We start from the raw sequence: 16,110 nt of genomic DNA, 5'->3' as shown, positions 1-16,110 counted from the left end.
ACATGCAATGCAACATCTGTTCGTTTGATTCACAAACGATGGACTTTCGTTCGTGCTGATGCAGATGTCACTCTCTCTCCATCTGTCTTCCACAGGTTTTGGACAAGCTACAGGAGACAGGTCAGTACACAAGGCATGTTGAGCAAGGTCGCCGAGGCATTATAACCCCACATGAATACTGATATGCGGCCATATCTGTGTTGTGGCGTCAAAAGGCTACTGCCAGAACACTGCAAGACGACCTCAGAAGGGCCGCTAGAGCCGCTGCGTCCGGTCAGACTGCAATGAATAGGTTACGAGAAATGACTGTACGGCCCAGACGTCCTGTTCGAGTATCTAGCTTCTCATGACAACGTCTTGCAGGTCTCCTTCAGTTCTGTCATTCCCATGTCAACTTACAATTTCGTCACAGGCGATATGAGTTATTCACACACGAATCCAGATATCCTCTGACGCAAGGGTGATGGCCCTGTTCAAGTGTGGAGACTTGTGGTGAGTAGTATTGAGAGATTGTAGGGCACTCTCACTTCTAATTTGGTGTTATGCCGCTTCATGTTTTTAGGGAATGTGATCTTTATTGCGATTTTGACTTCATACATCGTGATGAAATGGTGGGCAGTAGTTAATGCTCTTGCTTGCGTGCTCTAGGGGAGGAATAATGGTAAGCTTTACCTGCGTTCAAAGGAATAGGGTGCTGATTTAAACAAATGCAGTAAAAGCACATGGTGATGGTGGGCTGAGGGAAGCGCGTTTTTTCTACGGAACCTGGGGGAGACATTTCCGGACGGCTAAGTTCCGCGGTCTCATTGTGCAGACACGTTGGTTGGCGCTGGTCGGGAGGCAGCCACATCCAGGTAGACTGACTACCGTCAAGAAGTCGCCGCTGCAATGGCCAACGCATTTTAGACTGGCAATAAAGTAGAGGATGGGCCCTTGTTAGGCAGAAAGCTGACAAAACATCTGTGAGCATTCTGTGAATTTCCGTGGGACATGGCCACTGGCGCCCAGACGTCTAGACTCTGTTACAAAACATATTTGTGAAAGCACGAGGCTTTCGAGTTTATGATCGTTCTTTTGAAACTTTGAAATGGACGCAACAGGGGAGATAACAAGCTTTTATGGAGGGCTTAGTTCCATCCTGGCCTTGTTATTAGCAAAAGACATGGTGTAACCGCGTCGGCAAGAGGCCGCGAAGCTGAATGTTTTTTCCTTCTTTCCCAATTAACTTTAAAGTCTCTGATTGGTCAAATCGGTGTATGCAGAGCAAGGGGCGCTCTCCGAGCTTCGAACGCCACGCTCCAACTCGTGATTGGCTTGTGCTAAAGTGGGGCAAGTCTAAGATGTACATGAGCTTTGCTACCAAACTGAGGAGGAAGCGGACAGAAAGAGAAGAACACTCTCGTACTGGCGCTTCGCTAGTAAAGAACTGCAGGTCTCTACCCAAACGGCAAGACTTGTGTCCTTTGCCTTTGTGCCACTTAGAGCATGTGCCAGTCACCATCTGAAGCATCAGAGATACTGCTTCTAGCATCACGCACACAACGAGTGATGTGTGGGTGTACTTATTTGTCTTGAGTCGGCCGTATAAACATTTGACATATTCCGTCACGCTTAGCCGTGGCTCGGAGTCAAAGTGGTTTAGCAGACCAGCAAATGGGTCCACCTGCACACTGAAATCCACCAAGATTTCAGAAGCTCATAGGAAAGTACCTGCATTCCGATTTAACCGAACGCGAGGCCGCTTACTTGCATCTTTCGGGCGCGCGCCATTAATAACAGATTGCGGCCGTCCATGACTTCAGTCGCCGAACGCATTGTGGTGTGCCGCCCTAATCACCAGGAGCGTAAAGTATTCTCCAGTATATGTTTCTCAGTACCCCGTTCTTTCGAAATATATTTTTCATTTTGGAATGGTAGAAAATAGATGCTTGATGGTAGTGTATTTATGTGCCATTGCCAGGATTCACGTGTATGAAGTCAGATAAAGCGATTAGTGTTCCGGTTAGTGTTATGTGTCGATCCCCAGCTGATCACTTTGTCCACCATAGACCCCATGTTAGTGCAAACGTTTGCCAAATAAAAATGTTTGAGTGACGTTTCTTTAGTCATTTTTGTTGTCTTGTGATGTTAAGGAAGAATAAATCTATTGTCATTTAGATCACAACTTCTCCCTGAGTTCTGATTAACAGCACCTTGCCTTTTTATTATTAATGCCTAGATTTGAAACGTAAGTAGAAGGCTTTCAGTATCTCCAAATGTCCAGTACATTGACAGATTTCCATGGTCTTGTATGCTGTAGGGAGGCTTCAGTGATGATAGCACTACAGATCCTGTCGTTGTCCATGGCCAGCTTACCGCCAGGCAGTACAGTGAACAGATTTTGTTGGACAACATGGTAGCTGCTGCATATTGTGGTGGTTCTGAATTCCTTTTCATGCCAGGTAGCGGGCGTCGGCAGAGATGTCTTGTGTCTTGCAAAGCCTAGAACATGAAGAAAAGGGAACGGCCGGTGGTGAGTCCCCAATCTAAACCCCATCGTGCATATGTGGGACGTGCTTGGCAGACGTTTCTGTGGTCATCCTGTCCCACTACAGACTCTCCAAGAATTCTCATGGGCTCTCACTGAAGAATGGGAACGGATATTACAGAGTGAGCTCCGGAACTTACACTGAGCGCGCCACACGGGTATCAGGTAGTGACAAGCGCTCACAGAGGGCATACATGTTACTGAAGCTCTCAAAGCCCTATGAAAAGCACCCGGGATGACGGGACGAATGATTGGTTACACTTTCTTTCCAACACCTGTTGGACATTTCAGTTCTTTTTACTGTCGGACATTTCAGCTGTTTTTATGAAATCGATCGAGAATGTAATGATGTTTTCTTGTGTACCTAATTTGTGAAAAATAGAGGTGTAATTTGGTAACATACCCAGTCCTCAAGCATTGGTCAATGGAGTATGGCCCACAGGTATGTTCCCCTAATTTTATTGAGCGGTGTAACTGTTTCTATATGTAGCACAAATAATTTAGGAATGTGTTACTAATTAACCAAGCTACGTATTATGCTATCCCCTGTGGCTTAGAAATTGAATGTACACTACAAACACCATGAGTAAACGAGCAAAGAGGCAAGCTTAGCTCACCTCAAAGATCTTCATGGGCTGCTCGACACGGTCGAGCAGTTGTCGTAACCAGACGACACGGCCGGCCACGGGCGGCATATTGTGTGGGATGGGCGGCGCCTCCCACTCAGACCTGTAGCGCTCCTTCACGTCGTTGATCTGGTTCTGGAACTTCTCTAGCACCTCCAGGTACTTCTCGTCGAGCTTCAGGCACTCGAGACCTAGTTTCTCAAACCTGCAAATGTAACAGCATGACGCATGGCAGCACACAAGCCGTTCTTACTCTGCTTCTCCTCCATTTGAAGAAGAAATTACTGCACCGGACTACCGAAAAATTTCACCAGACAAAAAATTAACTCACACAAAGGAGCATGACGCTAATACTGTTAACAACGCCTCTAGTATTTATGAAAGTCACAATTCGGCGAGAAAGGAAGTCCGGAAGTTCAATGATTACAATTTCAGAAAAATGGAATCATTTATTCAGGAGAAAGATTTTCATAAATTGATGAAGTCAATAACAGTTTGGTCTACTTAGGACTCTTACTCAAGCAGTTACTCGGCTTTCCTTTGATTGACAGAGTTGTTGGGTGTCCTCCTACGGGATGCCGTGCCAAATTTTGTCCATTTGGCGCGTTAGATCGCTAAAACCTCGACACTGGTGGAGGGCTCTGCCCACAATGCTCCAAACATTCTCAGTTGGGAAGAGATCGCGCAGCGGTTCTAGGCGCTTCAGTCCGGAACCGCGATGCTGCAATGGACGCAGGTTCGAATCCTGCCTCGGGCATGGATGTATGTAATGCCTTAGGTTAGTTAGGTTTAAGTAGTTCTCAGTCTAGGGGACTGATGTCCTCAGATGTTAAGTCCCATACTGCTTAGAGCCATTTGAACCATTTGAAGAGATCGCACAACCTTGCTGGCCAAGATTGGGTTTGGTAAGCACGGCCTGGAATCTCACTGACTCGAGTAGAATTGTTTTCCCGCTTCGAACTGAGCCTCGATGACCAGCGAAGACGTGTCTGGAGGCGCCCTGGACAGTGCTGGGATACCAACCTATTTGTCGCCCGCCATTGGACTGACAGCTGGGAATGATGGTCAAGTGTGCCAGTTCTTTTCATAGTAGGACCCCCTTGGCTGTCATCAACAGCACCCTTCCAGCACAGCGGTGTGTCGACGATGTTCTACGCCCCAAATGGTTCAAATGGCTCTGAGCACTATGGGACTTAACAGCTGTGGTCATCAGTCCCCTAGAACTTAGAACTACTTAAACCTAACTAACCTAAGGACATCACACACATCCATGCCCGAGGCAGGATTCGAACCTGCGACCGTAGTATCTACGCCCCATTTTCTGGCATTCTGGGCTTACTTTTCAACAAGATAATGCCCGCTCGCACATAGCACCAGTTTCTGCTTCTTGTCTTTATGCTTGCCAAGCAGACCTTGGGTAGCACAGAAGTCAGATCTCTCCCCAACTGAGAACGTTTGGAGCATCATGGGCAGAGCCCTCCAACGATCTCGGGATTTTAACGATATAACGAGCCAATTTGACAGAATTTGGAACCCCTAAGGAGTACATCCAGAAATCTGTCAATCACTGCCAAGCAAAATAAGTGCTTGCATAAGGGCCAGAGGTGTGACAACACGTTACTGTCTTGATCAATTTGTGAAGCTCTTTCTCTTGAATAAATGATCCGATTTTTCTGAAATTGTATTCATTTGTTTGTCTGTACATGTGCATCACTTCTACCGACTTCCGTCCCATTCGGATAATTTCGTCGTGGTCCTTCACCTTTTTTGTCATAAGAGTGTAGTACCATACATTTTTATGGATTTAAGATCGGCTGATTTAGCGCCTCAGTAGAGGTGTTGTAGAGTATCTAAATGTTCATCAAATCAGGAACATGTGGGTGTCACTCTGTAAATACAGTTTTTATTACCTTGGAAAGCGGGAATGCTCACAGTATTCTCATCATGAGGTTTGGAAGTGAGGACTACACTACGTCACTGTGAGTGTTGGAAGTAAACATCCTGGCTCATTTTCACGGTAGCCCTAACGAGTGGGTGCAACTTGTAGTACGACAAACTCCGCCAAAAATCACAGAACCATCTCTGACTTGAATTAACCTACCACACACCGTAGGTTAAATGCCTCATTGCGTTGTCGATGTACTCAAATCATTTGAAAAGGGCAAAAGTGTGACTTGCCGGGGCCACACTACACTCCTCCAGATAAGAACTGCTCAGTTTCTGAGTTGTTTGCGCCATTGAATAGTGCAGCTTTATGTGTGGCTGTGAGTAATAGCGTTCTGCGAGGTACCCGACTACAAGTGTCCTTTGCAAGCAGTTCATTTCACAATCTTCACTCGGAAACTGGTTGAATTCGATCTACATTTACTGACAGCATCCATTTCTGTCGAGTTTCAAAGCGGTTATCACTGTCATGGCATACCACTATTACCTGGTAGTTACGATATTTTTACGACCAGTACTCTTACACCATGTTACATGACTACGAATGTTACATCACCCCTTGTAGACACGTTAGACAGATGGTCTTGATGCACCCACAAAACGGGCAACTTCATCCACTGTGTCATGACGTCCAAACATGATAATTCATTTGTGCCATTGTCGCGTCTCTACGCCAGACCATCTTACTGTGCTGATTCCATACACCCGAATGGGTATCAACATTTACGTCGGCGGTGGTGCGTCGCATGACCACGTAGTACCAGTCCTATTACCATCTACAGCGCTCCTAAATGACCAGTGCATTCCTTTAAGTGAGTGACTAATATTTTGTTCATTGAACTAATGTAGCAAACTAGTTTGTTTTTATGGTTCTTAAAACGTGTGAAACACCAAAAAAAAATTTTAAAGTAAGAATATAGTATCGATTATCTGTAATCCTAAATTATTAGATGGAAGGACATGTATACTTACTGCTGTCAAATAACATCTGGGAGTATCTGGAAGATTTTCACCCTCATTTATAAGACGAACTGACAGGAGCTGTGGCGTCGCGCAGCAAGATTGTTCAGATTCTTGGTAATAGGCCTGGGTTCATTTCCAAAATGGTCTGAAGGAATATTACTACACATCTGAGTGTAGACAGACATACTTGTCTCTTCTATTACATGTCACAACAGGTAAAGTATTTTTTTAGCAGCAGAACAGCTATGTCGGTCCTGGCCCACTTTGGAGTTAAGTGCAAGAGCTAGTGAGGGTTGCCTACACGTCATGGGCAATGACATCATAAATTATCTTAATACATGACTCATCAATATGACGATATTGGGAATTCAAAAATGCAAAATGGCAGAATATTAAAAAATATTTTAAAAATTCAAAATTTCCAATCTAACTCAGTTATGTTAGTGGCTATTATAGTGTATGATCAAAAGTATCCGAACCATGTAAGCCAATTTAAAAAATAAAAAAATTAAAAACCGAAAAAAATCAATGATTGTAGAACTACCTTACTTGTGCTGGCAGCCATTATTATGCAGTGTTCAAACAATCTGTACAGTCTCATATTTGCGTTATGTTGAAAAATACTTAAAGATATTGATAATACTGCCGTATTTCCAAATCAAAAATACACAAGCTTCCCATGAGTTATGTGAAGATTGGCATAATGTTATAAAGTATTCAGTTATTTATCTAAAAAACGTGATGACAGTGACAATAGTCGTGCAACTTGACAATAGTTATCTAATATACAGGTAAAGAAGCAATTCTGTGTCACCACAGCATGATCAAAGTACCATACTTGATGTATACTGAGGTAACAAAAGTCATGGGACACCGAAGTGCACATAAACAGAGTATGGTCGCACGATGGGATTTAACAGACTTTGAATGCGGAATGGTAGTTGGAGATAGATGCATGGGACACTTCATTTAGGAAATCGTTAGGTAATTAAATATTCCGAGAACCGCAACGTTAAGAGTGTGGCGAGAATACCAATCACCATGGACAAGGCAGTGCCCAACAGCCTTCACTTAACGACTGAGAGCAGCAACATTTGTCTAGAGTATTCAGTTCTAACAGAGAAGCAACACGGAATGAAATAACAGCAGAAATCAATATGAGACGTACGATGAAAGTATCTAGGACAGTGCGGCGAAATTTGGCATTAATAGGCTATGTCAACAGACGATCATCGTGAGTGCCTTTCCCAGCTGCACGACATCGCCTGCAGCGCCTCTCCTGGGCTCGTGACCTTATTGGTTGGACCCTAGACTACTAGAAAACCGTACCTTGGTCACATGAGTCCTGATTTCAGCAGGTAAGAGCTGATCGTTGGGTTCGAGTGTGGTGCACACCCCACGAAGCCATAGACAGAAGTTTTCAACAAGGCACTGTGAAAGCTGCTGGTGGCTCCTTAATCTGTGGGCTTTGTTTACATAGAATAGTCTGGGTCCTCTGGTCCATCCCAACCGATCATTGACTGGAAACGGTTATGTTAGGCCAACTGGAGACTACTTGCAGCCACTCATGGACTTCATGCTCCCAAACAACTATAAAACTTTCGTCGATGACAAAGCACCGTATCATTGGGCCATAACCGTTCGCGATTAGTTGAAGAGAATTCTGGAAAATTCGCCTAATGATTTTGCCACCCAATTCTCCCCATCGAACATTTATGCAACATACTCGAGAGGTCAGTTCCTATGCCATGTCGAGCTGCACTACGCTAGGCAAAAGAAGATCCGACACGATATCAAGAGGAATCCTGTGACTCTCGTCACCTCGGTGTTCGGCACAATGAATCCTCTACTTAAATATATTCTATATTAAATTATTTATGATGCTTCTCAAATGACACAATCTTCTTCCCATTCTTAAAATGTCTACAAAAATAAGTCAGCAACATACAAAATGCTATGTTTGTGTCAAGTGTCACAATCGTATTTCCACACTCTATGCTTATTTGTCAAAAGATATTCCTAAAATACGACTGTGAGCTCTCACATTAAGCACCCCAATGCCATTTCCATTTCTAAACTGATCGCTGTGGCCGAGCGGTACTAGGCGCTTCAGACCGGAACTGCGCGACTGCTACGGTCGCAGGTTCGAATCCTGCCTCGGATATTGATGTGTGTAATGTCCTTAGGTTAGTTAGGTTTAAGTAATTCTATGTTCTAGGGACTGATGACCTCAGATGTTAAGTCCCATAGTGCTCAGAGCCATTTGAACCATTTTTCCAAATTGTTACAAAACACAGGTGGCTAGAAACTAACATCCTATGGTAGTAGCTGAAATTTCATGTTTAGGCCTAAATGAGGGAAGTACCAAAACGAACCTGACAAGCCTATAGCTGCACAAAACACCTGTCGGTTAAATTTGCGTGCTAAGCAGGCAAGTTCGCAAACAAATAGACAGTCTGAATTACTTCAGCAACTGGAAGAATGTAAATAATTTCATTTCTTGATCTACGCTTGGTTTACGTCTCAACGAATCATCAAATTAAATATTTCCACAGCTAAGTGATTCTAGAAAACACATTATGCTTATCAAGTGTCATTATGTTATTTAGTCATCATCTCTGATGTCTACAAAAATACATCAGCAAACAAATAGGCAATTTGAATTACTGACTGCTACTGGAAGAATGTAATTAATTCCATTTCAGGCCTACACCTGCCGCAAGGCACAACGAAGTATTAAATTAAATATTTCCACACTTAAATGATTCTACAGAACACACTATGCTTATCATATTTTACTGCATTAATCCAATGTCTCAAAAAATACGTCAGCATCACATACACAAAGAACACATAATGCTTATCATATTTTACTGTATTAATCCTATGTCTGCAAAAATACTTCATCATCACATACACAATGTTTATCTCAAGTGTTGTAATGGTCGTCTACATCTGAAGTATCTGTCAAAATATACAAAAACTGTTGGCATTTATATCTTAAGGTACGTTATTTGTGAGCCATAGAAATCTATCACCTAAGTTTTAGAAGTTTGTCAATAGTGTTTCACCTTACCAAGCACCATTTTAGAGGGGAAGAAGATACTGCATCATGTACAACACTAAGAACATACAAGTATAACTGAAGGCAGACAGGTTAATTTTGCTTTTTATTACATTTAAATTTCCAAGGAAGTCTATGACATTTATCGATCGGAACTATGCTGCCAAGGCTCTCTAAAACGTTTATACACCGAATTTGCGTAATAAACAAACAAATGACATCAAATATCTAATCATAATGTTCCAAAATACGAAGTATAAAGCACAAAGTAAGCCAAAAGACAAAAGAAATGATCAAGCACCATTTTAGGATGGTAAAAATGTGTTTTGACGCGATCTTTATTTTGATGTATCCTTTATACTACTGCACGATAAAGTTAATAACCTATCATGGGGGTCACCACGCAGTTTATGAGACTTTGGTACTGTTTGCAGCTGTGCTACTATGAGTTTTTGTCAAATTTAGATGGAGAAATAACATTATTTAGTTTGGTCCATGTGTGTTTTGTAATGCTAGAGAATCAGTTCTCATGTATTTTGATAAATTTAAAGTGTGGTTCAAACATTGACCAACCTGTAATTTATTTCGGCGTAGCCAATATCCAAGCAATGCGTATTTCTTTAATGTTATAGAAAAGTTAAATTACTACAGTAGTGTCATGTGTGTTTTGTACTCCAAAGTCCGTATACTTTGAGAAATAATACGATTTTGTTTTGGTACCGAGCAGTAATTTTCATAAGCCATCAGAGATCTCTAATTATATTTGTGTATTTCGTTAAGAGCCTTGTGTGTGTGTGTGTGTGTTTGTGTACAGTGCACTTTGCTTATTTTGATAAATAATTTTATTTTAGTGCAAAGATTGGATTTTCGAGATATCAACCTTTCATCTCTGTCTTGTTCCATCATTATCTTTGCCCATATTTCATTTCTCTCTTGTTAAGCCAATCTCTTTGGCCAAGTTGTACGGCAACATACCGAGTTCCGTGCTTTATGAAATTATACCAGCGGGAAAATGCACATGTCGGAGCACAAGAAAGGGTAGTATGCTCCTGTTCTAAAATACTCTGACAAATAGAAGGGTACTAGCTGCATCATTCTACCTGCCTCAGCACTTTTAAAAATTCTCCGAAAAATTTTGGCTTGCAAATATATCTGTGCTCTTTTTAACATGAAATCTCATCTCACTTCCACTGGTCCATCGCTGTAAGGCAGTCATACCCATCCCCTAGTACTTGCACATTCTCACTCCCTCATTCAGCCCAACGAATTTTAATTATCTCTTTGTGTGTCTCTGTCACTGTCTCCTCTCTCACAGCCGCAGTTCCTTGGTTCTCCCCTACTACTACAGTCTGCTCTCGCTGTCACTGTCTCGCTCTGGCTGTTTCTTGCTGCTCCTATCTCATTCATTCCCTCCCACTGATGGTATCTCTTCTCAAAGTAACGATCCCTCTCTTCCTCGTTGTCATTGCCATAGACTATGTCCCTCATTATCACTGGCTCTCACCCACTTCCACACTTTCCTTCTCTTCATTCCTCTCCCACGGGCACTGGCTTCTTCTCTTTCTTCCTAGCACAGTTCTGTCACTGTCAACTATGTTCCACTGTCCTTGCGCCCCTCTCTTTCTCTGAAATTGACATTGTTTCCTTTGCTCTTCTTCTGCAACAAGCATTGTCTACTATCTTTCAGTATTTATTACTTTTTCGTCTCTTTCCCACTGCCACTGTGTCGTTCTCTCTCAGCACAAAAAAAGCGCGAATATGTTCATACGCCAAAATTTTTGGCAAAATTTTAAAGGTTCTGAGGAAGGTATAATGAGGCAGCGGATACCCCATGAGTCAGTCTTTTAAAATAAACAGGAGGATATTCGCCAGTTACGTGCTTTGATTGGACGATTTTCCTGCAGGTTCCCTTCTTTTCCCTTCTAAAGCAGGGCATGTCACTCATATGCAAAGAACTTTATGGGTCAGTAAAATTCTGATAGTTTACTTATGTGAAATTGAAATAACACAAAAGTAAATCGGATTTTACGTGCACAAAAATTTTGCATGTGCTCCAGTACTACAACATGGGGCCCCAGCACACTTCCGATGATAATGGAAACGCTTTACTGCGTATTACTTCGTACCACATCACTTTACAAGCTACGTTTTCGTGTCACTTCGGATATTACGTGTGCAAGTAGGATAACTTCGAACCTCTGTGTCTCGAATATCAAGAAAATTTTCAAAGTTGTTCGAGAGAGGGATCTTAGGAATACATCGTAAAAGTACAATGATTCGCTCTGCATAGGCGTCTTGAAATCAGCGGCTAGGTTTTGGTACCCAAAAACCATGCTCTCTGGGTTTTCTCAAGAACCGCCCTTAAAACACTTTGTGTGGTGTAGGATAGTTACTGTGTAACTTCTGTTGGGTGTAACTTCTGTTGGGTCTACAAACGGATCCTAACCCAAGAGCCACCCAAAATACCTGACCAACCTTTCTATCGCCTATAGAACCCTAGGTACGAGCCCTGGAAAAAATCTTGTTTTATGCCTGGAGTTTTGATATGCACTGGTAGCACATTCTGTCGCATAGGTATCTATTTCTGTATTACGAATGTATGTACATTGAGTGATACATCACAATCAAATGGTGCTTGCTTCTTTCTTTTGTGTTTTGGCTTAGTTTTTTGTTTTTATATTTCTTATTTTTGAGCATTACGATTTTTCTGTGCTATTATTTAGTCGTATATTATGGAAAATCAGTGCGTAAACGTTTTACATCTATATCTATACTCTGAAAACGAACGTGAGGTACATGGCAGAGGGTAAGTCCCATCGTTCCATTTATTTTAAACAGCTTTGGCACCTACGCTGTGATTGGTAAACGTCATAGCCTTCCTTGTAAATTCAAACGTAATAAAACGCAAAATTAGCCCGTCAAAAATATCGATTACAGGTTTCGATCGTTCTTCAACATGATGCAGTATCTTCTTCCCCTCTGAAATGGTGCTTCGTAAGGTGACACATCACTGAAAAACTCCAAAACGTAGTTGATGACAGTTTATAGCCTCAGGATGAAATTCCAACACCCTTCACATATTCTGACAAATATTTTACATGTGGAGATATAATTGCAAAACTTGGCATAAACATTGTGTATGTGATGCTGACGTATTTTTTGGCAAGATGTGGAATTAACTTCGACATAAACATTGTGTTGCTGATGTAATTTTGCAGACATTTGAATTAACATAGTAAAACTTGATTAGTATCGTGTGTTTTGAAAATCATTTAGACGTCGAAATATTTAGTTTCATGGTTTGTTGTCCCTTGCAGCAAGTGTAAGTCTAAAAATGGATTAATTACAATGTTCAAGTAGCTGATAGTTATTCAGACTATCTACTTGTTTGTGTGCTTGTCCGCTTAGCATACCATTGTTAGCAACATGAGTTTTGTGGAGTTAACAGGTCTGCTGGGCTCGTTTTGGTACTTCGCGTCATTTAGGCCTAAAAATGACATTTCAGTCACCTGCAGAGAATGTTATTCTTTAACCACATGTGTTTTGTAACAATTTAGACATGGAAATTGCATTGGGTCATTTGGTCCACACTCATGTTTTAGGCATCAGTTTGGATGAATATGTGTGTGCGTTGAAATGACATCCTGACACTTGTCATAAACATTGCAGTTTTGTGTTTCTGCCGTATTTTAACAGACTGTTCAGAAGTAACAATTACGTTGTGACACTTGAAAAGCATCATAAAACGATTTATATGTGGAAGTTTTTAATTCGTGGGTCCGTTGTGCCTTACACCATGTGTAGGCCTAAAAGCGGAATGTCAGTCTGCCTACTGAGGATGTTATTTTTAGCCACATGTGTTCTGTAACAATTTATACATGGAAATAGCGTTGGATCACTTAATTTAGGAGTTCACAGTCGTATTTTAGGCACCAGTTTTGACAGATATATATGTGAGTGTGGAAATAACATTGTGGCCGTATGACATAAATATCGCATTTAGCATTTCGCTGACATATATAACATCATATAACAGTTTAGATGTGGAAAATATTTAACTAGATAGTCTACTGTGCCTTACGTTAAGTGTCGTACAGAGATCGAACTGCTGCTTTACCTATAAACTAGATCACTAGTGCCAAGTTGCACCATTATTGTTACTGTCCTTACGTAGTTCCGATAAATAATTGAATACTTTGTAACATGATGCCAATTTTCACACAGTTCAGGTGAAGCTTACATATTTTGTACATAGAAATATAGCAGTATTGTCAGTATCCTTACATATTTTATAATATAACGCAAATTTGAAATTGTTTAGATACTTTGAACATGGCACCATAATAGCTGCAAGCACAAGAGAGCTAATTCCACAATCTTGGGTTTCTTTCTCGATTTTTGAATTTTTCAATTGTTTTAAATTTCCATAGATCGTTCGAACACTTTCGATCATGGCACGATAATGGTAGATACCACAAGTAAGTCAGTTCCGCCGTTTTGAAACTAATTTATTAATTTTTTTTTTTAAATTTCTTTAGGTTGTTTGGATGTTTGATCGTCATACCATGATGCTTGCTAGCGCAAGTGAGCTACTGTTACCTTCTCGATTTTTTTTAATGTTCTAATTTACTGCTGTGTTTAATTTGTGAATTTCCTGTCATTGGAATCTTGGTGACGTCATGCATTCATTTACGGATGACGCCATTGCCCTGTACTTGGGCAACACACACTAGCACTTGCACTTTACCATGTCTTTTAATCGCAATGAATACTAGGGTCATCTTAGCTATACTAATTTAGATTTCAGATTCTAACTTTACGAAGTATTCGATGATGTGAAAGGAATACTGGAAACAAAATTCCCTTGAGTGTTAGTACCACAAGGATACCCATAAGCCGGCCGAAGTGGCCGTGCGGTTAATGGCGCTGAAGTCTGGAACCGCAAGACCGCTACGGTCGCAGGTTCGAATCCTGCCTCGGGCATGGATGTTTGTGATGTCCTTAGGTTGGTTGGTTGGTTGGTTTGGGGAAGAAGACCAGACAGCGTGGTCATCGGTCTCATTCCATTAAGGAAGGATTGGGAAGGAAGTCGGCCGTGCCCTTTCAGAGTAACCATCCCGGCATTTGCCTGGAGTAATTTAGGGAAATCACGGAAAACCTAAATCAGGATGGCCGGACGCGGGATTGAACCGTCGTCCTCCCGAATGCGAGTCCAGTGTTTAACCACTGCGCCACCTCGCTCGGTGTCCTTAGGTTAGTTAGGTTTAACTAGTTCTAAGTTCTAGGGGACTAATGACCTCAGCAGTTGAGTCCCATAGTGCTCAGAGCCATTTTTATTGATACACATAAAAAGCACTTTTGCAGCAATTTCCTGGACCTTGAAGTCATAATCCTTCAATATCAGAACATAGAAATCCAAAAATAACGCTCAAAATGACGTTTCTGATAACGTCAGCATAACCGCTTAATTTGGTAATGGCGTTGTTTAAGTGGGAGCATTTAAAACTGCTTGCTCTGTTGTTTGGATCATTATGAAACAGGTTTGGACTAGCGCGGTAATTTCCTATAGGAGACCTTTTACGTACAAGAATCCTTCTAAATCATGTGCTAATGTAGCCCTTCTGTACTAATGTGTACCTTTCTCCACAAGTACGCTTCAGTATTCAAGCACCAGATGCTCCACTTGTGAAGCAATCCCCAGTTCTTCACTTAGAGACGAGCACGCACTTTCCGGCTGGTTTTCCACGTTTGTTTGCTCACACTGAAAACACCTAAGTCACTTAACCACAACATCTTACTTTGTGGAACAGAAAACACATTCCTTGGAGTGTTTTTCCTTTTAGAACAGGCAACGAAACACCACTCGTGCTTCCATATTCTCTGGGGAATGAGTAATGGTGACCAGATTTTTTTCCATCTACGTTCTGCTAGGGAATTCCACTTTAAAATTTTACCGACAGCAATCACAGGGACACGATTTATCTGTGATGCAGTGCGTGACGTTATTCTTCAGTATTTTTTCTAAGTTCTGCTGGGCAGCTGATAGGTACTGTATGAAACTCATAATGAATAAACAAACCGACAGCATACGGGTGAGATTCTTTTATTTTTACAACCAGTTTTGATATTTCAGAACATCTTCAGATACAAAAACAACATTATAGTGTACATTTGTTCACGTTGTGATTTTCAAATTTGTTTATCCAGGCAATATGTGCCCGAAGTTCCTGAAAATCCCGTTTGAACAAAAAAATCTCACTTTAGGTATGTTTAATGGTTTGAACAGAAACCTCACGCTGGGTATTTTTAATGGTGGACTTCCTGTCAACCATTTAAGGTATCTAGTGTGAGATTTCTGTCTAGTCATAACAAAAGGTAGTAATACGGGGACCGCTTGCAGTAATACTTCAAGATCTTGGATACTAAAGAACTGACAGCTTGATGTTCGCACAGTTCCACAAAGCAAACACACAGTACCACGAGGGATGTTAATATGATTCATATCTTTAATGAATGACATATATTGCTCGTATAAACGTACATTTGGAGTACTTTAGTAACTGTCCCACTTAAAATACGAGTACACTGTCGAAAAGCTGTATCGTCTGCGCGTTCATGCAAAGGAGCTAAAACACTTACAGTCTCTATTGGAAGGTAATAAATGCTCTCCATATCACATCAGCACACTTTTAAGGAGGAAGAAATGTGGCCATTCACAAGTCATGAGAAGGTTCAAATGGCTCTGAGCACTATGGGACTTAACAGCTGTGGTCATCAGTCCCCTAGAACTTAGAATTACTTAAACCTAACTAACCTAAGGACATCACACACATCCATGCCCGAGGCAGGATTCGAACCTGCGACCGTAGCAGTCGCGCGGTTCCGGACTGCGCGCCTAGAACCGCGAGACCACCGCGGCCGGCGTCATGAGAAGAAGGAGCTATTTAAGTCCGGTGCGTTCCTTCGATTTGTTGGCAATGTTTCGT

General features: G+C 41.6%; 1 protein-coding gene across 1 annotated transcript in view; it reads right to left on the bottom strand.

Moving 5' to 3' along the window:
- LOC124775662 (dynein axonemal heavy chain 8-like) overlaps positions 1 to 16,110 on the bottom strand; it is a 605,208-nt gene that overhangs the window by 449,964 nt on the left and 139,134 nt on the right. The window contains exon 11 of the mRNA XM_047250489.1: positions 3,145 to 3,358. Within this exon, the coding sequence (XP_047106445.1) occupies positions 3,145 to 3,358 (214 nt within the window). The remainder of the gene's footprint in view (positions 1 to 3,144; positions 3,359 to 16,110) is intronic.

Source organism: Schistocerca piceifrons, chromosome 2 (assembly GCF_021461385.2).
Source record: "Schistocerca piceifrons isolate TAMUIC-IGC-003096 chromosome 2, iqSchPice1.1, whole genome shotgun sequence".
In the NCBI taxonomy this organism is placed as follows: domain Eukaryota; kingdom Metazoa; phylum Arthropoda; class Insecta; order Orthoptera; family Acrididae; genus Schistocerca; species Schistocerca piceifrons.
This window is presented reverse-complemented; position numbering and strand designations above follow the sequence as displayed.